The sequence below is a fragment of the Haemaphysalis longicornis genome, unplaced genomic scaffold, assembly GCF_048455015.1.
Source record: "Haemaphysalis longicornis isolate Haplotype H1 unplaced genomic scaffold, Haemaphysalis longicornis Haplotype H1 scaffold_2, whole genome shotgun sequence".
In the NCBI taxonomy this organism is placed as follows: Eukaryota; Metazoa; Arthropoda; class Arachnida; order Ixodida; family Ixodidae; genus Haemaphysalis; species Haemaphysalis longicornis.
In genome coordinates, this window is record NW_027526295.1 from 163,335,442 (window position 1) to 163,356,558 (window position 21,117).

The window sequence follows — 21,117 nt, forward strand, 5'->3', positions numbered from 1 at the left end:
CTCCTGCCTCCTGCCCATATCTGTAATATTTATTGCATTTTTTCAGTCTAAAAAACATCTTTCTTGGCTGTATTAGAGCTAAATGAGTTACCGAACGGTTCTTCTTTCAAAGTGAGCAAAGTTGTGTTTTGTCTCAGGGCCAACGGAAAACTGGTGGGCCATTAGGGTAACCGAATGACAACTAATAAAGAGGGCTAGACGTAAGCGCTGAGATAAACCAATGGATGTATGAGATAAGAAAATTCAAGGACAAAGAATGGATTCGAACAGTGTGAGATATGAGTTGTTGGAGGTCTTTGGGAGATGCCTTCGTCCTGCAGCGGACATGAATAGGTTGACGATAACGATGATGGTGATTAAATATAGTGACATGCCAGAAGCACTGTAGATCACTCATTGGTGGAGAAGGGAAAGCGCCAAAAGAAAGCGGCAAATAGATATTTATTAAAACTTTTCTGGTCTGTGACCTTTTTTCGGAATTTAATGACGCCTAGACGAAGTGCCCTTATTGAGAGAGCGAGAAAGAGCGCGTGTGGGTTGTGGTTTTTGTTGAAGAAGAAGCGAGTCTAGCTTTTTAAATGCGTGCCGGTAATCATTCCGCCCGAGTAAGGCGTTTTGAAATCTACACGTGGCGCATGCCAAGAGTCCAGGCACACTACCAATGAATCCAGTGTCCGTTAGTGTATATGTCCTCCGATGGTGTGCGCCGACATCTCGTAGGCGTCGGTCCATGTTATACCCATTTGCGTGTACTATGCCACTACATTGAGTAAGACGAAACATTCGATGGCGGGAGAAACAAAGAAAATTCACGGGCAATGAATGAACTACACAAACTCATGCTGGAAGCAGCTGTAAAGCTGTGGGACAAGTCTTCGCCCTGCAATGGAGACAAGCCGGCTGGTAGTGATGATGAACCTTGATGAATAACATCGACGAAAGAACGTTAATGAATAAAGTAAAGTTAACTGGCGTGGCTGCTGATGAGCATATGCTTTTGACAGGAAACGCTTAATATGCGGGCCAGAGTGGAGAACGGCATCGTTCACTCCCCTTACGGAGAGTGTCCACCCGAAGAAGGCCGGTCTGCCTACTCTGTTCTCATGGAGAGGATCGAGGCGCACGGATCCAAGACAGCTGTGGTAAGCGTTCACATAAATGGGCCACTCATCTACTTGCTCCGCTGCATATGCCGTTGGGTGCCGATAGCATTTAGGTCACTTCTGTCCCGTGACGCCGCCTCCTGTCTGACCCTTCTACCCTTAACGCTCCTCCTCTCTCTTGTCTCATTCCTCTCTTGCTGCCCACCTTTCCTACTGGATTTTCTACCCATGACCTTACTTCCCATCCACTTCTCTTCCCTGCCCCGCTCACTCTCCACTCTTTTCCTTCTATTCCACCACATTACTTCCTGTCCCTTCATAGCTAGCTCTCTCCCACTCGTACAATTTCTCTTCCCCAATCCTACGTACTCACCGCCTTCACCTTTCCTACTTCATGGCTTTCCACTCCTCGTTCCTTGTCCCTCATTCGTTGCTCGTATTTTTTGTTCTTCTTAATATTTCTCTCGCTCTCTTTTATCCTGATTTTGTCTTCCAGTTCCCGTCTCCTCTCTCTTGTGATGTCCCGTATTTCAGTTTACTTCACCCCTCCCATTCTCGCTCCTCTATATTATATCGTATATTCCATTTACCCGTTCTCTCATCCCCATTCTCTCATCTCCGAGACCCCATCATCTTCCGCTACACTTTTTATTTCCTCCCTTCTGTCTTTCATTATCTCTACATACAACTCGCCCTCCTCCTCATCCACAACGCTAACCTAACCCGTCAACAGTTATCCCTGCTCTGCCTAACATTCCTCCACCCCAATCTTGTAACTCCCCTTCGCCTCACCCCAACCCCCGCAGCCCTGCCTTTCCCCTTCCATTCCCGGAGGAACATTCCACAAGGGTTCGGGATACAAAATAAGCATCTACAAACAAGCGATCAGTCAGCTTGAAAGATGACTTGTGACGCTCTTCATAAATGTTGATGGATAGGTGATTGCTACGACCTGGTGAAGGTCGTCATTTAAGTATTTTGGTGCACTACGAAAAAATGAGGCAGCAAAAGTAACGGTGGGGAAACGTTGATGGGCAACTTGAAAGAAATGGTCAAGGTCTTAGAACCTGCGAAAAGTTGGAGGGGAGGAGGGAGGAGGAGGGAGGAGGAGGGAGATGTAAGGTTTTATTGCAAGTGAACTGGGAAAAAGTTTATAAAACAAGCAAAGGGTATACCAATGCGGCGGCGAAGAGACAGAGTTGACCGGCCGATTTCTACTTTTAATGACGATATGCTGATGTTATATGCATATTAGGAATGAATGAATCTGTGGCGCGCTTTTGAAGTGACTCGAGGGAAGCAATGAGGTTCATTGTGTCGTGAGTTCCAAACTGCCGACGCATATTCGAGCTTGCCTCTTACAAGGGATCGATAAGCTAGTAGTTTTACATGGCGAGGCGCGTTGCGCAGATTACATTTTAGGAAGTGGAGAGTATGATTAGCAGCTGCGATGATAGTTGGGATTTGCTCAGTTCAAGCTAGGTCACAGTACATAGTTATGCCAAGGTGTTCGTATTGTCATGAAGCCCAAGATGACGCAGTGATCTTCAAGGAAAGCAAGTTTATTGGACCGAACTTGTGCTCTTCTAACAACTGAAAAATACACAGGCGGTGAAGCAGCAGTCAACAAAGTGACGTGCGTAGGGGAGTGTCGGCGAATCGAATGCCGCGGCGTCTGCTGTGCGGGCATTTATCTTCCGGCGCGGGTGTTTCTCGAACCGTCGAAATACATCGAGAACTGCGTCATTTTGACATGTGTGCCAGAAATTTTGTACGAAGTGGTCAGCGTTATGGCGTCGACTAAAGGACATAAGTTTACATTTGTTAGGTTTAAGTTTCATTCGCTAGTGCTCAAACCAACGCTGCACCTGGTTGAGGTCACTTTGGAGGATGTCTTGATTTGAAATGTAAGTTACTATGCGATACCAAACGCAGTCGTCCTCGAGCAGGCGTATATGTTCGCATATCACTCTTCCAACTACCCTTTTTTGCATTCTCCACTATATCTCCAGCTCCGTGAAACTCTTTAATCAGCTCCTCCTGTTATACTCCTGTTTCTATTTCCTTCGTTTAATGCAACCGCCATCGCCTATTCCCGGCTCCCGCCCTCATACCTCTACTCTTATGTACCGCTACCCCTCCCCGCCAAACTGAACGCCTCTCAGTGCCCCCTCCAGTTTTGCGCTGACAGTAATCGTGGCTGTTGTGCCGCTGTGCTAGGTCAGCGGGGCGCATAGGTTTATCTGCAGTCAAACACCGCCACACTGCATGCGCTTAGAGCTTCAACTCCCCGCTTTCCAGATGGCTCTGCGTTGCCTACAAACGCGGTCCTTAACTTGTGTTTTTATTATATTGCAAAGCTCGCAGTTAGTACTGACTTCACTGTAGCTGAAATGTTTATGCACGCGTGTACGATGAAAGTATGTGAACTTAGATGCAGCTGTTACCTTGAACAGTGCCGAGAAATCTGAGAGCAGTGCGTTAGACAAGGTGGTAAGGTCGTCACGCACAAGGGATGGCACGCTCCTCTAGGAGCCGCTCTGAGCGAGATTTTATTGCTAGTTATCAATGTATTTTTACAGAGAAGCTGTTTATGACTGCGATCCAGCAGATTGCCTGAGTGGACGCAGACAAACAATCGTCAGCGGCGGATATAGATCGGCTTATGTATAAAATGCCTTAGGACACGTTGAAAAAGGGATGACAGAAGGTCTATTGTTATACTCCTTGCTACCGCTGACGCCTCTTCCAAAAGTTGCGTAATCGTCGGCGGCGGCATTTCTCTGCCAACCACCTGTGCGGAGCCCGCGCCCTCCGTCTATTTTCGGCGGCCACGTGTGCCTTGGCGCAATAGCGCACGCCGCGGTTGGTGCAGCCGTACTATAATAAAACGTCATAGCTTTGTTTCCCTCCGACTTCGAGCTCGCCATGAAACGGACGCCAGTCGAACGCTTGGAGGAAGTAGAGCCGGAATTGAAAAATCGCCGCCGCGCACAGAAGCGCTACGCAATATAGCCAATAACGATAATATATAAATTCACTCTAGCACAACCCCACCATAGCAATGCCCACCTAGCTAGTGCTTCGCTGGCTTCCATCTTCACAGAGTGGAAGGGCTCTGATTTTTTTTCATATCTGCGAACAAAAGGTGATGTGCCTTTGAGGCGTGAGGCGTTCAATGCCGCGAGACGTAAAACTAACGTTCCAAAGTGTGTGCTGCTACTAACATTGGGTCACCCTCAAGGCCGCGCGCCGGTGAAAACATGATTTTACTGCGAAGCAGTATATGTATACCCCCCACGTTTTCATTCCGGTGAAGCCGATTTACTCGGCGCCACTGCGGCGCTCCGCCTCACCTCCGACGACCCCACTTTCACAACTGTTATCCCCTCGCCACCAGCGATGCCTGCTTCACAAGTTGCGCATTGGGCTGATAACGGCGGCCACGCCCTTATCAGGTGTTACCAAAGCAACTTGCCCGCTTGGAACGCCGAGGTGAGCCCACAGTTATTCTTCAGCATGAAAGGCTTTCCACGCGGCATTTTCACCCGGCATTTTCACGCCCATCACCGGTTGCCGGTTTATGCGTGAAATGGTTGGGGGTGGAAGAAGGGGGGCGTGCATGCACAGCTAGGCTTCATGCCGGTACCAATGTGCTGGCGGGAAATTTAAACGTGGAAGTCTCGCGGTTCCATGAAACCTCTCAGCTGTCCTCAATGGTCGAGCGATTTGGGTTTGAGTTGGTGTGTTACAGAGACAGCGAGATGCCTACGACGCGGGAAGGAAACGAACAGACACATGTCTGCCAACTAAAATAAAGCTCGAGTCCTTCCAGGTTTTAACACCCTTTGGGACAGGCGCGTGTCGCCCGCTCGGAGGAAGAACAGCGGGAATCGAAGGAGCTTCTGCCGGAACAGAAGTGCGAATGGGTGCGAAAACAACAAAGCTGCTGCCGCCCTTTGCCGCCGATTGAGTTGCAGCTCGTCATGTAGCTGGGAATTTCTCCCGGAACAGCAACTTCGACGTGAGCAAATATTTCTTGTTCAGCTTGAATGGCTTTTAGAGCGACAATTTTGGGGTTGCCTATCACTTCGAAGCACGCAAACGTAACCAGTTATCAGTTAGTAGGCCAGTTATCAATCTACATTATTTTCAAGATCAGTATATAGGGTGTCATGTAGATAATAAAAATTTGCCCAGTTTGCACTATTGGTGCAAGGCCTCAGAAAAAGCCGAGCTGGCGGCCCCTCTCTTTTCGTCGAAGACACGGCTGTTGCACCTCACAAGAATTTCCGAACTTGCCGCAGAAAGTTCTCCATGACTGGCAGGCCTGGATCGTTTTGCCCGAAGCTTTTCACATCTCTCCCCAAAGTGGACGGCGCTGGCCTGCGCTAGAACCGGCGCCTACTGGCTCCGCGAACTCGTCGTCTGCGCTCCCCGCTTCAGGCATGAACGCGCGTGAACTGGCGAGGAGAACGACATGCGAGAGTTCACGCCACGAACGCTGGACAGAATGTTCTCGAAGGTCGAGCTTACGGACGTGGGGCGCTCCTCACTAGGGGCATGCTGGCGTGCACTCGGTATTTGTTCTTGGTGTTTTTTTTTTTCTGGTAACGCTGGACGCTGGAACTTAAAGCTTAAACATCTCTGATGTTAGAAGGTTTCTCGAAGGTCTGCCTGTGTGTGACCCGCGTCGGTCATGTCTACGTTCGCACCGCATTCCTTTGTCGGCGCTCAAGCATCTGCGTGTCTGGTCTCCTCCAGCTTCCCGGAGCAACGGCCAAGTCGTTTCCATTTTGAATTTCACTGCTTTGTCTTACTGATGGGGACGCGCCTATAGTGCGGACTCCAGTCATCCACCTTTGCGGAGTGGAACGGCTCAAGAATTTTTTTCGGTCCCAGACGCCAACGCAGACGGCGGACGCCGAATTTTAAATGCAGAGCATTTCTTTAATTCACGATGTCACCCGGCGTTGTCGGCGTGCCTCGGCGTCCGCAACAGCCGTTCCAGGTGCGCCCTCTCCCCCACTCCTCCTCCCCCGCTACCCTCCTCGCTCTTAACAACAGGTCCGCACCCCTCCCCCTACACTATATAAAAAAATAATACTTACCGGCGCCTGGTTTCGAGCCCACGACCCTGCGGGCGGAACGCAAGGTACATGGTGCTCCACCCACTGCGCCACAAAGCCGACACAGAATGGAAGGCTACGAACGCGCCTTATATCCTTGACTCATTCAAACTACGTCAAAGAAGCTGCTCATACAACGCATTCACTACCTGTGGGCGGAACGCGAGGTACATGGTGCTCTTCCCACTGCGCCACAAAACCGACACAGAATGAAAGGCTACGAACGCGCCTTATATCCTTGACTCATTCAAACTACGTCAAGAAGCTGCTGATACAACGCATTCACTACCACCAACTCCCCAAACACTAAACGTTAACGCAATACACCCACCCCCTATGCGACGCATTTACTCGAGTCCCCCTCGCGGGGAGATGGGCCCTTTTTCGCACAATGGCCCTTTTATTGCTATCGATTTAGAAATTTAGACAGAAGCCTTTCCCGATGACTGTTGATGTGGTGTACTCAGCATTTTGCGGTTGTGTGACAGATCAGCAACCATGAACCGTCCGTGTCCTGCATCTTTCCGTATTGACACCGACCTTCCAATAAGACCTCCGCTCCATCTGACCTCAATGACGGGATGGCAACCCCAGCTAGACGGAGTTATATAATCTGACGCTGTTGATCAAGGTCAAATTTCCCCTACCGTCTTGCCCTCCTTCTTTTCCCTCTCACCACCCCTCCACTTACTCCCTTCCTTCACCCTTTCAGGTTGAAGGTAGAACTAAGGCCTAAGGCGGGATAAACGTTACACAGAGAGAACAAGCACAGCAACGAACGGTGTTAGGACACCAACAATGCTACCAGTATTAGAAATTTAGATCTCATTCGTCGTAACTAATTAATAACGCCTTCAACAAAGTTACAGAGCATAGATTCTTATGCCTGACAACAATTAGTTACATTCGGTTGCAACCTTATAGGTGGTATTCACATAAAAGTTTAGCATGCGATTTCTGCTCTTGACAACACTGAAAGCCGCATGACCGTGTTCACCGTGTCTGCGCATGCGTCCGCATCTCGCAGAGAAAGAAAAAAAAACAAAAAAAAACAAAACAGGCCCCGGCGTCCGTCGTCTGCGCCGTTACCAAGGGATTCCCCGCCGTGGCGTCAGTCAGCAGATATTAATAATCGCAGTGGCCTCCTGTGGTGATTCTCTGCTTGCCCTTGAGAAATCCGCAACACAACTGGAGAACGCAGTCGCTGTTGCGAAAAGCAGCGCGACGCACGAAACGCCTACGCTGCAGGGCAGTTGCGTGCGAGCACGGATATAGACACAGGTGCGCCCGCGACTTGCCCACGGCAGAGTCGTTCAGTAAATCAGCGAAATAATGCTTCTGGAGAAATTGTTAGGTTCACGTAAATGCCATTAGATACGGCGGAAGCGGAGCGGCGCAGTAGTGAGTGAATTGTTAGCTGGGAGACTAGCGACATCTATCGACGAGTGGCCGAACGGGCGAAGTGGAAGCGTTGTTAGAGAACTGGGTAATCTGTCGCCGATACCAAAACACGGCAGCTGGCAATCACTTTCCTCGTGTATTACGACAGGTAGGCTGCAGGGCGCTGCGCCAAACAGCGGTAGTAATGCTTTTGAGTTCACTGCGACGGTCTGATGCATGGAGGTATGATGCGTGCGCCGCCATGTCCGCGCCCGCTTATCCCCGTTGCTAAGGCGACACACACAGTCGCCGGCATGCGCGCCCCTCCAGTGAATACAACCTATATAAACAACATTGCGTCATCCACGTTGACACTGCCGTTATATTGTGGTCCCTGAGGCCTCCATCTAGCGCCGCCGGGAACAAGATGCTGGCCTACGAAAGTATTTACGAGGCACCGAAGAATTTTTCGTGCATTCAGTCGAACCACCTCCGAGCATTGCTTCATTCGCGCTGCCAAGGTGATTGCAGTGCAGTGGCAGGCAGCAGTGATTGGTAGGCCAAATAGCTTCGTACCGAATGATAAGTAACGTTTCCGCTACCTGTGAGCCTAGATTCTATAACCTGATTTGAAGGGGTGGCACGGGCGCAGGTGGATATCTCACCACACTATACTGACTACAGTTCTTTCACTTCTACCCTAGCAATAAATATGAATTCCGTATCTGGGCTACGCTATTTCCACAGATCTTCCAGGGTGACAGTATTACCTACCAACAGCTGCAAGAAAAACTACGGCGCTGTGTGGCTGGGTTTCGGAGCCACGGCATTGGGCCAGGCGACAGGTTCTACGGGTACCTCGGAAACGACATCGACAATTTCGTGGCTCTCTGCAGCGTTCCTCTGACGGGGGCCACAATGCTGTCATCGGACATCTGGTTGCGCAGAGGTGGGCCGTAGATTTGCTTTATAATGAGAGCACCCGATTTGCACAACTAGTAAAGACCGTCAGGATGTTCTAAACAAAAACAAAATGGCGTATTCCGTACGCGGGAATTTACGTAATGGAGCAGATTCGATTGTGGCATACCTCGCTTGAAATAAACTTGTATGTGGCATCTTTAATGCGGAGCTTTCCTTGGTTCTTTACCCGGCTTTACAGGGGACTGCTACTCTTGCTGGGGGGCTCATGCATGCTGCAGGTGGTTTCTGCCCGTGTGAACTGCTTGGTTTTATATTACGCCAGATAAAGCTGGCTTCCCTGTACAGCGCCTTTGGGGTCAGCATGAAAGGGACTTGCAGATGAGGGGGTCGGGGTCTCTGAGAAATGCAAAGTTCACGCGTGTATCCCGTTTTCAGCGCTCGGAGCTGGTGGCGCCTTCGCCAGGTATATTCAGACATTCGCCGCCAGAGGCGACAGCGCCAAACCAGAGGCGACAGCGTCTTTGTGTACCTCTCTCTGTGTAGCGTCTTCCTTAGCGAAGTTTACCCGTTCTGAGAAAATGCACCAACTCGCCCAACAACAAGTCCTTCTAAAGAATAAGCACTGTTGATAAGGTCTGTGCGTTTAATGATGACCTTTCGACTTACCATGTCGTTTATTGCTTGAGAATTAAGCGTATCAAATTGAATGCGCCTTAAAAGCTACTTCGGCCTAAAATATTATCTTTCTTCAAGATGAAACACTGGCCAGAATGAAGCAAGGGCAAGCCACTCACGTGCTCACGGATGAAGACCACGCTGAGGAGTTCGCGCAAATGGCGGAACAATGCAGCATTAAGGTATACAGACATTATGTATATGATTATTCTTTCAAAAGGGACGCGGGTTATAACTGCAAGAAGAAGAGGAAGCATTTGAAGAAATAAAAAGTAAACAAAATTTCAATCACAATTAAAAGAAGTTTTCAGGTGATGGTAATATGCATATCCTTCTGTTTTTTTTTCTTTATTTCTATTTCTTCAAAGGCATTGTTTGTCCTAGTGCTTAAAGCACAATACACCAGAAAACAATTAGCCAGATTATGCCGATGGCCAATTTCGAACAGTGCGGGAGAAAGCACGTGAAAGCTTGGGCGATTTTGCGATTCATTGACGACATGATGGCACAGTGAGAAAGGCAGCGCCTGTCTCCTTCTCTTGTCATCGCCTTTAGTTCTATACAATAATTTCGACACGGTATTACCAACTTGTTTTTTTTTATTTAAGGGGGACCCTGCAACAATTTTTTCAGCTTTTTTTGAAATCTTAAATGCTTGCAGAACGTAGTCACCCAACACACCCAGTACTTAGATTAGGGGGTCGCAAAGTACCACAGCCCAAAATCACTGCTCTATGTCCATCAGATAACTTGTAAACTAGTTCAAAAGATTTTTTTCCCTTTCCCAGTCCTGACGTTCTTCGACAGCTCGAATTACGTCACTAAGGCCATGGGGCGGCTATTGGCCGGTTTTCCTTCAGTTGCAGCAATGAACGCTTTTTGATAGCAACTTAAAAAAAAAGACAAAAACAAAGCAGAAACGGAAGGCGTAGCTGGTGCGACGAGAAAATCACGCAGTGCCGCTCCGTGCTGGCGATAACTATAGCTTTCGCAGTGCTTCCAGACGCGAAGGAAAGAGTGAAAGAGCTTATCAAAAGTGTTGCAGGGCCCCTTTAAAGGACAAAATAACGCGGCGAGCTAGATCTGCTGTGTGCTAACTTAAACGTGCCATGAAGACAAAAGGCGTTTGGTTCATTCGAAAGATTGCTGTGTTATAACAAAACTAACACCAGTTTTAACGTAAACAATGCCCAAATAAGCTACATAAAAAGGGCACAAGAATAGGCATGGGACACACCAGCTGCTTTCCTGCACTGATATTGTAACGTATTTTGGGCTGCTTGATCATTGGCCAAGGCCGGCAAAATACAACTCGAATTGAACAGGGATTATAAGCTTGCAGAACGAGCTATTTGCGCTTAAATTTAATGCATATTCCTTTTATAGCAGCAAGAATGCCGGGGCAAGCAATGGGAGTTACAAACGAACACCTAAACATAGAAGCATTCAGTGTACCTCTATCGCGGGCGACGCACCTTAACGCAGCCGCCCGGCGCGTTGGTTTGTCTGACATTACATTGGCCAACCGACATAAGCAACACTGTCACTTATGTGATCCTGTTTGTTCCTAATGTGATCCTAATGCTAACAATATGGGGGGCATGTTCCGCATGCGTGATATGCATTGCGGCTTCCAAGTAAGCTCTGAAATGACTTGAGATAAGCAAACACCGCTGATTTATGCCCTAGCGGACAAGTTGGAAACAATTCCAAGATTAAAGGAGCCATGAAGACAAAATACAAGTTGGGTTTATTAGAAAGACTGATTAGTCCCGATAACAATGATACCAATATCATCGCAATCTTCGAACAAATAACAGAGATATTAAAGAAAACGTGTGAAGCAGGCGCGACCCCCTAGCCAATTTCCCGCAACTTTTTTATGACGTCACGGAACCTTGTTTGTGCGATTGGCGGCCGCCTAACTGACCGGTCGCGACAACAGATGACTGGACGTCTGTAATGGGGCCTCTAGTTCCATTTGACCGCATCACTTGAATGCTAACGGGCAGTTAACGCACTGAAAATTATGTTTTATTGTTGGCCCGTATGACGTCATTCTGGCTCATAACACGTCACTGTGGCGCGAAATTTGGAAGTTTTTAAATACTTCTTGCTTTTTCTTCGTTAAAAAACATCTTTTGTGGCTGTAATGGAGCTTAGTGAGATACTGAATGCTAGTTCTTTCAAATTAAACGAAGTTGTATTTTCTCTTCATGGCTCCTTTAGGCTGACGTAAGATTTACGGAGTTAAATAAATCATGAGGTGGTCTCACTTATTGAGGGAACTTAGCTTTACTCTTGCTAAAAAAAATTGCTACTTTGAAATGAGTGTTATTGGTATAGTGAAGAACGTTATATAACAGAGAAGTGAATGCGGTTCCACAGTTTAATATCCCGCGTGACGACATAACAGTCTGTGGCCTAGCGAAAAGCAGTGCTGGTCATAAAGTTCACTTCAGCATGGGAAGAAGAAGTAGAGACGAAAGATGTGGGTGGGCTGTGCTGTGAGCGTATGCAATGACGATGTAGGTTAGGGCACATGCCTGGTTAAGAGGAAAATTCTTATCCTGTGAGATATTGGTTTTCATGCAGGTGACGTAGCCACGTTGGTGACCGAAAGTGTAAGCCCTAATTCTACGGAGGGTAGGCTATTCGTACTCGAGTGATATAGACTGTGGAGGCGGGAGGGATGGTCGAAGGGCGCGGTAAGGGTGAGCCACGTCGTGTAAAATGAGCACGAACAGTGCTTTTAAAACATCGTCGATAGCCTGAGCAGGGGCGCAGGCGAGCACAGTTGTTGCCTGTCAGTGAGGAGGGACCTTGAGTCCAGACAAGGTCATTGTTCGGAGTGCGGTGGCGGTGGCTTAGTAGTAGGGGGTGTTCAAACCGTGTCATCCCAGCGCTGACACCAGTTGTTGCGACCGAGTGGGGGCACCCGATCCGAGCTCCGTGGCCTCCGACATACGAGTGGTAGCGTGTATGATGCGAGCGGCCAGCCGCTGTTGCAGCCGTGAAGAAGTCCAGAAGCCGTGGGCTAACGTAACTGTTTACTTCATAGCGAGAGGTGAGCCGAAGCCAAAAAAAAACAATGCCCCGACGGGCGAGGTCACAATACAGGACTCGAGCAGAGTGACAGCATGGATTCGCTGCTCTAACAGGAATGGGTTACAACGCTTGGGCGGATTCTATTTATACCCAAAAGCCGTAACGGTCAAAACAGCTTTCCCTCTACATTTTGCGCACGCTACGCACTTCACAGACACAACGCTCTTTCCAGAGTTCGTAAGCAGTCGGTAACCTCGGCGCACGTAGAGTCCGAGAGAGGGGAGATTGGAGGACTCCGCTGAGATCGCGGGGCCTCTGTGTCCTTGAACAAGTCTCGGCACGCCGCTGGCAACCGCCGGAGTTTGAAGCGCGTTGAAAGCGAGGCGTCTGGCCCGGCTTGTCGAAACTTGAATGATGGGTCACCGACATGGTGGCGCCTGACGTCTGAAAGGCGCACGCAGTGGCTTCGCCGCACAGCCGAGGAGTGATGTGGGAAAGTACGGCGGCACGGGTCGATTCGTAACAGGGGGCTGTCGGTGCCACGTTGCTCAAGAAGCAGCTGCAGCAGGCCAAGCTTGATGGCCAAGCTTGAAGCACGCAAAATCGAGCGAAGTAATCTTTCAGGGTAACCCAATTTGTTCAAGATATTGAAATCATACAAAGTTCAATACGACTCCATATATATCCTAAGCCGAAAACACCGCCAAGTACTCACCTCACTGTTAAGACCCACGTGAAACGCCATGTGCAGACGGCTGAGACATCATACCGAGTTTTGGTGGTTGATATCTTAAGTTGGCACTTCACGTAGTGTGTGCACGAGAAAGCTTGCATAATGCCAAGTGATCATTATTCGTCTATTTGCTTCAGAGAAATGTGTGTCTACGGCAGGGTGTCGAACCGGAACCGAACCGAACCGAAAACCGGAACCGAACCGGTATTTTTGCTGGAACTGAACCGGAACCCGAACCGTTATTTTTTGAGCCCGATGAGCCGGAACCGGAACTGAACCTAAATAAAAATTCATCTCTTATCTGCTCCTTTCGTTTCAAATGTCGACGGAATACGACAGTCGACTAACGCCCCTGGCAAGTAAATTCCTGCCTTCTCTTTCCCGGTCACCTCTCATGATGTTCCTCGTCTCGTTCCTCCCAAGATAACACGCCAGAGATTTCCTCAAGTCAGTTTAAATTTACCGCGTTCAACTGATCCAAGTCGGGTTCCTCGATGCCAGACGGCAGATACACGCGTGAATAAAGGCACCCTGCTACAACGTTTATAGAACCACGTTGCCCTACTCCACGAGCGTTCCAAGCGGAACGTGGAACCTATCTAGTGGAACCTTTTGTCGCTGTTGCCGTTTGATTTTTCTAAATGCCGCCAGATAGCGCGGGCAACAGCAGGCGACGGTTTTCAGCAGCTGATATAGTATTTTATTTGCTATCGCAAAAACCAAACATCTGTGAATATTTTAATAAAGGAACAGTGCAAATATCACTCATGTATTGATTTTCTGCCTTATATTTGAGTAATGTCTTGTTCTTGTTCAACAATGTTGACAAGTATGAACATTAACACCGGAATTCATTGGACGTTTATATTTGTCAGTGAGTATATAAAACTCTTGCGCAGTTCCTTTTTCACTTTGACGGGGTGACTGAATCGAGTCACCGACAGACAGACAGACAGACAGACAGACCAAAATTTCTGCGTTGAAGTAGCCCAAGAAAGTCTTTTAGACAAAACGGTTCGACCATCCCGTTGTTGAGGAAGGGTGATCAGTGCCATTAGGGGCTTTGTTCTTTCACGTACCCTAACTTCCCAATCTCTCGCGCACTTTTCCTATCCAGAAATAATAAAAACTATCAATGGTTTCTTCGAGGTCGACGCATTGGGAAAAGCTTGTACACCAATATTGAGATGCTGTGTTGCTGCTGATCGAACAAGAGCGGTGCAAGGCTTGAAGAAATAAATGTCACACTTTTGGCAGAGCTTACAGGCCTCCTGCGCTGGAGTTTTGGCGACATGCAGCGCCCCTAGCAGCCGACGCCTCTGGGTAGTACAAAAGCAGACGACCCTCGCCGCCCTCCATGTGTTTTCAATTACAAGCCAGAGTGAAAGTTGGTTATGGCGCTTTGTGGCGTGTTTAAATGAATGCATACTGTATGAAATAACCCTTAATGTAGTTGCAGAGGCTAAACAAAATAATATCCGCTAAAATAAGCCAATTTGTCGGCTTTCTTTTGAGCGAGCTGTCGCGGTGGTCGCGGCGTGGGACAGTATCGCCAGGTCGGGTGGTTCAACTGTTTGACGACAGTTACAGTTTTTTCCTCTTGCGTGTGGTCGACAAAGGAAAGTTCACGAGTAGCATAAACACGGAGCGCTGCTCATCCTACATCCTATGGTAACTGCAAAAGGTTGCTTCAGCGGGAGCATGCAAGCGAACGCAAGAATTGCGCAGCTGACTCAGCTGACACTGCTGGCCTGGCACCGCCTTTGAAACGAGTGGAAATTTTGTTTCGTATCTTCGCAAACTAAATGATTCTTGCGGAGCGTTTTACGCTGCACGATTTACGAACGTCAGGGTACATGTATACTATCGAGTAGGTTGGGCAATAGCGCCAAATAAACAAATTAAGCGCTAATAAAGGACGCAAAACATGCACCAAATCACACGCCCGCTGCCTGCAGAGATGTGTACTTCTATAACATCACATAACACAGCCGCATACACGGCGCGGGGCCCCGAATATTTACATACGATCATCACTGGCTGTGTTGGTTTTCTAGTGCAGGGGTCGTCGAATCTGAACGCCGACACGCCAGTTTTGACTTCAAATGGAGTTACAGCGAGACAAGAACAGAGAATTGGCGTCCTCCAGTTGAATTGCCCCCCCCAATCTTAACACTTGGCCACATTATTGCCAAATATTATTAGAAATTCGCTGAATTTTTGCTCTTTGCATTCAAAGCCCCCCTCCTCTTCCCAATCGATTTGCCGTCCAGCCCTCCGCCGTGTCGGCTGCATGGAACTCGGCCGTTGCTGACCCTCATTCTAGGCTATTAAGTGTGAACTGGGAATCTATGCTGCAAGAGCTTAATTAAGTAAAGTGAGAGCAAATAAGGAAAGCGAGCAACCTCTTAGTTCGCCCGACCACTTTGTTTTACGGCCACTAATTTCGGAATCGCAAAACAGATTTCACGCTTCTGACGGTCGCGGCATGTTGTCACTGAGACACGTAACAAAACGGCAAGCTAACGCTGCACCATGTATTCGTAACGGCGAGGCAAACGAGCACTGTTTAATGAAAGTGCACGCATAGTGTGCAGGTACGTAAAAGAGCGGCACACCGCAGCAGGCGAGCCTGCGGTCCGCCGGACTCGCTGGCTTTTTAAAGCGCGCTCATCGCCGATTGCGGCACTCTTCTTTTTTGATCGGCTGTTTTTGAGAAGTCTTTGTCACCTAGAGTATTACTTTAAACTAGAAAGTTCAGTTAAAATTTCACTTCGTGCGACCATCGAGCGGTGAACCTGCGAGTAGCAAACGCCGTCACGGTCCCGGCACTTTCGTCTGCGTTGTAAACGTGTTTAGCACTGCAAAGCTTTTTTCCCTAATGCCAAGTTGATCGCTGAAATAGATCGGACGCGTCGGGGATGAGCTGGTGACCACGTCGCAAAATAATCGGGAGCGTCGAGCTCATTTTGCTTCTGTCAACACGGGATCCTATGGGACCCGTGGAACGTTGTACTACCCGGCAGTACTGCCCGGAAGCCGCTTGCGCAGCGCCCCCTGGGCAGCGCAGGAGGCCTACAGGAGGGTTGAAGCTCCGACATTGCCCTTCCCTCTCTGTGACTGTGCAGGGGCAATCAGGCCGCGAGATTTATACTCTAAGAATCGGCCAGGGCTCAAACCCTAAATGTGCCTACTTCTAGCACCTCAAAAGCGCTGAAATTTCGGCAGGTTGGAACGTAATCGTAATAACATGCATAAAAGCTCGACTGATGTGACACTTGAAGGAAGAGACGCACACTTGCGCTGAATATAGCTACCGTATGTTTTTATTGATTAGTGCATCGGCTTTATACGAGCGAGGGGAAGCCCATGCAACAACAAATAGATAAAAAGAGGTCGAAGGGGTTTGCGGAATTTCCTGAAATACACAACAGGGGGACACAGCCCAGGCCGGGCCATGCCAATGCGATAAATACTACAAAAAATGTTTTTTCGTCAGCAAAGACTTCTGTGCAAGCTTTCGGCGGAAACGTTTGCATCTAGAGCAGGAATATTTATTTTTTTAGCGGAAGTGAGCATACGTACGACTACGACGCCGCCTAAACTTCGGCCGCGTAACCAACGTGTAGGTTCTGGGCAATTATAGAGAACTTAACTACTGCTGCCCTTTACCAGGCTGAACCCAATCCGTCAGGACGGTCCGACCGAAGCATTATTATTCAGCCCGGGTCTTACCCGGGTGAAAAGTTAGTCGCGCGACCCGAACCTATTCTGCGCGTCGGGCCGGGAGCGTGCTTTAGGCAGGCTTGAGCCCATGCACATCTCTAGTACACCTATTCTCATCCCGTTTCATTACGTGTTCGCCCCACACCCTGAGCTCCACGATGGTTCTTGGTACTGAACGCTGAGGATAGTCAACGCTGGCCTCTAACACAAAAGAGCCTCATTGTGCACAAAAGACATGAAACAGGAGTCACCTGCTAATGCAAAATTTCGAGTGTCAATTCGAAATTCGAGGGATTGTAATCTTTTCAGTTAGAGGTGCTGTCACTAGATGTTCGAGTTCACATATTGCCACTGTAGTATTTGGTACTATAGTGTCTTGTACAGGCAAAGCTGCTATTCACAGGCGGATGGAACGCCCTCTGCGGGCGTGTGGAAGACTACGGGAAGTTTTTTTGTAGATTGTTTTGGTATAGGGATGCAGACACCATTGACGTCATAGAAAACTTGATGCCGATAGTACCGTGGCCTGTGGTTGGCGATATTTCTCTGCTGCGTCTCCTTACACGCTTGACTTGAGATGCTAAATGGACCACGATAACAAAGCGAATCCTTGCCTTATTTAAAATGGCTAGCCTTGATTGACACGCTCAGCTCTATTATGGTGTCAAGAACGTTGTGTTCACCAGAAAGGATAAGAAAGATGACGTCAGAAGTGACGTAATAGGGAAATTATGAAAACAGTATTATCAGTGTGTAAACTCCTTGTTAGCATTCAAATGGTGTAAGAAAACGAAGATGCATCAAAAATCCGACAGTCATGCCTTTAGGCGGTAGCTTGACAACACAACTGATGGGAAAAAAGTGGCTTGTACGTTTCAATAATATCTGGCCTGATATGATTAAACTTGCTTTAAACTCACCACTTTTATGATAAAAAGTGGTATTTTTAAGGAAGAAAAATTGTATTTCACTTTTATCGTTACTTCGACTACAAAACTTTCCTTTTCAGAGTTTGCTAATAATTCACGTCTTTGAACCGGTTCGCGAACCGGTTCAAGCTTCCGAACCGGTTTTGCGAACCAGTTCGGTGCGGGATTTAGTAAAACCGGGACTGAACCGGAACAAAATGAATTCACCACCACCCGAACCGTAACCGAACCGATATTTTTCCGGCTCGATACACTGGTCTATAGATAAATCTCTCGACACTACTGATATTTCGGCAACCTAATCGCCCTGTGCTTTTCCGACAGGAGCTGTTCTTGGTCGGCAACAAGAAACCAGGTTTTACGTGCGTCTCTGACTTCTACGCCACACAAGGCCTACCCCGCAGTGACGATGGCATCGCTAGCGGTGCTTGCTCATTTATAATCTGGACATCCGGTACAAGCGGCGCATCGAAATGCATCGAAATTCCTGAGCGCCGTTTTTTTGCAGAATATTGCGTGTCGAGCGTGAGTGCGGGACGTTTGTATACACTTTTGGTTGGCCCCAACATCCTACAAGTAGTTGTGCTTCTTTATTAAACGAGTGGGCATGGTGGTATTTTACACATGAAAAAAAAATAATTTGCAGAAACTCCCGAAGGAGAATGGTCGGATAAATGCTTAAGGGGCCTTGAAGACAAAATACAAGTCCGTTTTGTTAAAGAGGCTCTTTTGGCCCGATAATAACCACTATGACCCCCGTGAAACAAATAATCGAGGTATTAGAGAAAACATGTGTTCAACAGTGGAGACTGCCTAGCTACTTTCTGGAAATATTGCAATGACGTCGCAGAATCTTATTTGTGAGACTTAAGCCACCGTCAAGAAACACGACTGGGAGATTGTAGTTGGGCCTCTAATACCGTTTGATTGTATCACTTGAATGCTAAGGTTCAGTTAACATGCTTGAAAAAATATTTTAATACTTTATTTTTATAGTGCGGGTTTATAGCTTGTCACTCCTGTGCATATTACGTCATTATGGCACGAAATTGCCCTAATGACGTAAAAATTGCCCTTCTTGGATGGAACGGAGCAGAGTGAGCTACCAAAGTCTAGATTTTTAAAATACTAGAACAAAGTTGTTCTTCGTCTTCATAGCCCCTTTGGCCACTGTGCTCTTCAAGCCCTTTGAACGTATGCTTCACTGGTAGACAAAGCAGGCGCTTTACTGGGAAGGCATTTTTAGCCAGGATATAAAGTGGCATTGAATTAGGGAGGCCCAAGCACCTTTATTGAAGACCTCTATTCGACAGCATCCATGTTCATGCATCCCTATGGCGCACTACGGAACTTCCTTAAAGCGAGCATCACTACAACTCACGAATTCTTTGCTGTGGAAGCATTTCGATAGGGCGTTTTAAGAAGTCTGATATTAAGGAATGAAGGCTACAGGGCTTACTTGCCTGACTGCTACTTCTACACGTATTTGCTTGTTCCCTTCACTCATGTCGGCTTCAGTCTCTAGCATACGCTTCTAATGCCAATGCCACAACGAGTTTACAAGGTCCACAATAGCTACGGCCATGGCACCGTCGTGACGTCGGGGACCCGTGCTCGGCTCGCATCGCGGGGCCCCTAGTTCGAATCCCTGCCCGACCGGACCGTGCCCTCTTTTGTTTGCAACTAAATTTTGTTCCTTTGTTTACGGAAGCTTTTATGAGAAACTCAACGTTAGTTCCAGCATTCTTTGAGCCTTTTTTTTTTGTTCCGTAAGTAGTCCGTAATATTGTGTGCCACCCCTTGACATTGACGGCGCTGGGTTTTCGACTTGCCTAGTCAACTGATGCCTCCGCTATAAAAGCAAGGCGGATACGGGTTATAGTTATCTGAAGAACTACAGTTAAATTTGAATGTAACGATCCTCTATGTAACGAATTTCTGGATTTAAGAAAGTTTTTCAATTCCCCACTGCCACCCCGATTGAAGCCCACGTAACGAAGGCATTGCGAAGGTTAACCTTGACGTAGCGAATTCGCTACGTTGGTGAGTATTTTTTGCCATTTTTTCTGAAAAATAGGCTAGAGAAATTCAATAATTTAGCGAATTTCGCCCGCACCGCAAACTACTGTGCTTTTCAACGAGTGAGAGCGGTGTCGATTAGGGGCTAGGCCTGCCTGTCGGCGCGTAGTTGCGCGTCGCCGCTGCTTTCGTAGTGTCGGTTCTGCTGCCAGGAAACGAAAATTCTTGTCTTGTCAAGACAAACTCGAAATTTTAAACGCTGTCTCCGCCAGCGATAAGAAGAACATCGCCGCCCGGTAAAGTACCCCAGCTAGCAACCTCTCAACAATTTTGAGTGCTTAAAACAGCCTCAATTTCGCAAAAAGGCGCCCTTTCAGCTAACGTTTGGTCCTTGAAACGTGTTAACGCACCAAAAAGTGTCAAAAGGCAAAAAGGATACCTTAGTTACGTTTGCGCATACGGTGGTAAGTACAGAAAAACGCAGTTAAGCCCCAATGTGGGGCGGAATTTGTGTGAACTTTGGGAACGAGAGCGAGGAAAAGAAGCGGGGTTCTCAGCCGCATCCTCCTGATGAATTTTCGGCACTCGGGTGCAACTTACGAACAACGGAAGTCGCGTTTGCGCCTCACCGCCGCAGCGGGCTGTTTCTCCGCGAATCTCCTTTCAAAACGTGCGCGCCCATTGACATCCAGGTGAATTGCTATCTCGAAAGCCACAAACTTTCGTCCGTTTTTCGCGCCTTGCTCACCAGTGTACATACACGCAAACTGTTTTTGTTTTTTGCAGTGCTGTCGAAATGATTGCTCCCGACGATGTTTTTATTGCGACCCAGAATATATCATCAGTGTTTGTGTTCCACTATTGGTTTCTGGGCCTATACGTGGGTGCAACTATGGTATTGAGTGAAACACGCCGAGGGGATTCCCATTGTTCCGAGCCAGGTCGAGAAATACAAGGTAATTTCAGCAGCCCCGAGTGATTATGTTCTTTCGGACGGACGTGAAACATTCAGAAACATTAATTTTCTTTTTAGTTAAGGCTAGTATAAACTACAAGTAATCAACGAAATTCTCGGTGTGCATTTGCAATCAAAATGGGTAATAATCACGTTTGTGTATGTTTACTTATACGCTGGCGTTCTTTTCTCATATATGCAAATCCAAGTTCGTTCGTTATGTGTTCAACGAGATCTGACGGCATGGACAAACTTCTCGGGATGACGAACTTACCTATTGGCAGTGCAATGACCCAATGGCGGCCGCTGGCTCCTGACGTCAACTTTGGGGCTCACGCTGTTGTCGTCTGCTACACCTCCATGGTGTGTGGCAGTAGTTTTTGAGTTCGAACGTGCCCGTTTAGATGCCTGAGTGGGCTGCCAAGGCATTCTAATAATACCTTGAGGGTGTGGCACCTTTATATACCGCCAAGCTGTGTCCAGAAACGAGCAATAT

General features: G+C 47.9%; 1 protein-coding gene across 1 annotated transcript; it reads left to right on the top strand.

Moving 5' to 3' along the window:
- The first annotated feature begins 201 nt into the window (after nucleotides 1-201).
- LOC144167480 (crotonobetaine/carnitine--CoA ligase-like) lies at nucleotides 202-20,615 on the top strand. The gene is made up of 5 exons (XM_077696735.1): nucleotides 202-1,142; nucleotides 8,360-8,561; nucleotides 9,290-9,393; nucleotides 17,972-18,172; nucleotides 20,453-20,615. The coding sequence occupies exons 1-5, from the start codon at nucleotides 1,017-1,019 to the stop codon at nucleotides 20,570-20,572; spliced, it is 753 nt and encodes a 250-aa protein (XP_077552861.1). The 5' UTR covers nucleotides 202-1,016; the 3' UTR covers nucleotides 20,573-20,615.
- Nucleotides 20,616-21,117: the final 502 nt, after the last annotated feature.

Coding starts and splice junctions, on each gene's coding strand:
- LOC144167480 (XM_077696735.1), top strand. CDS start 1,017: ATGCGGGCCAGAGTGGAGAACGGCATCGTTCACTCCCCTTACGGAGAG. Junction 8,562..9,289: donor GGACATCTGGTTGCGCAGAG/GTGGGCCGTAGA, acceptor TCTTTCTTCAAG/ATGAAACACTGGCCAGAATG. Junction 9,394..17,971: donor CGGAACAATGCAGCATTAAG/GTATACAGACAT, acceptor CTTTTCCGACAG/GAGCTGTTCTTGGTCGGCAA.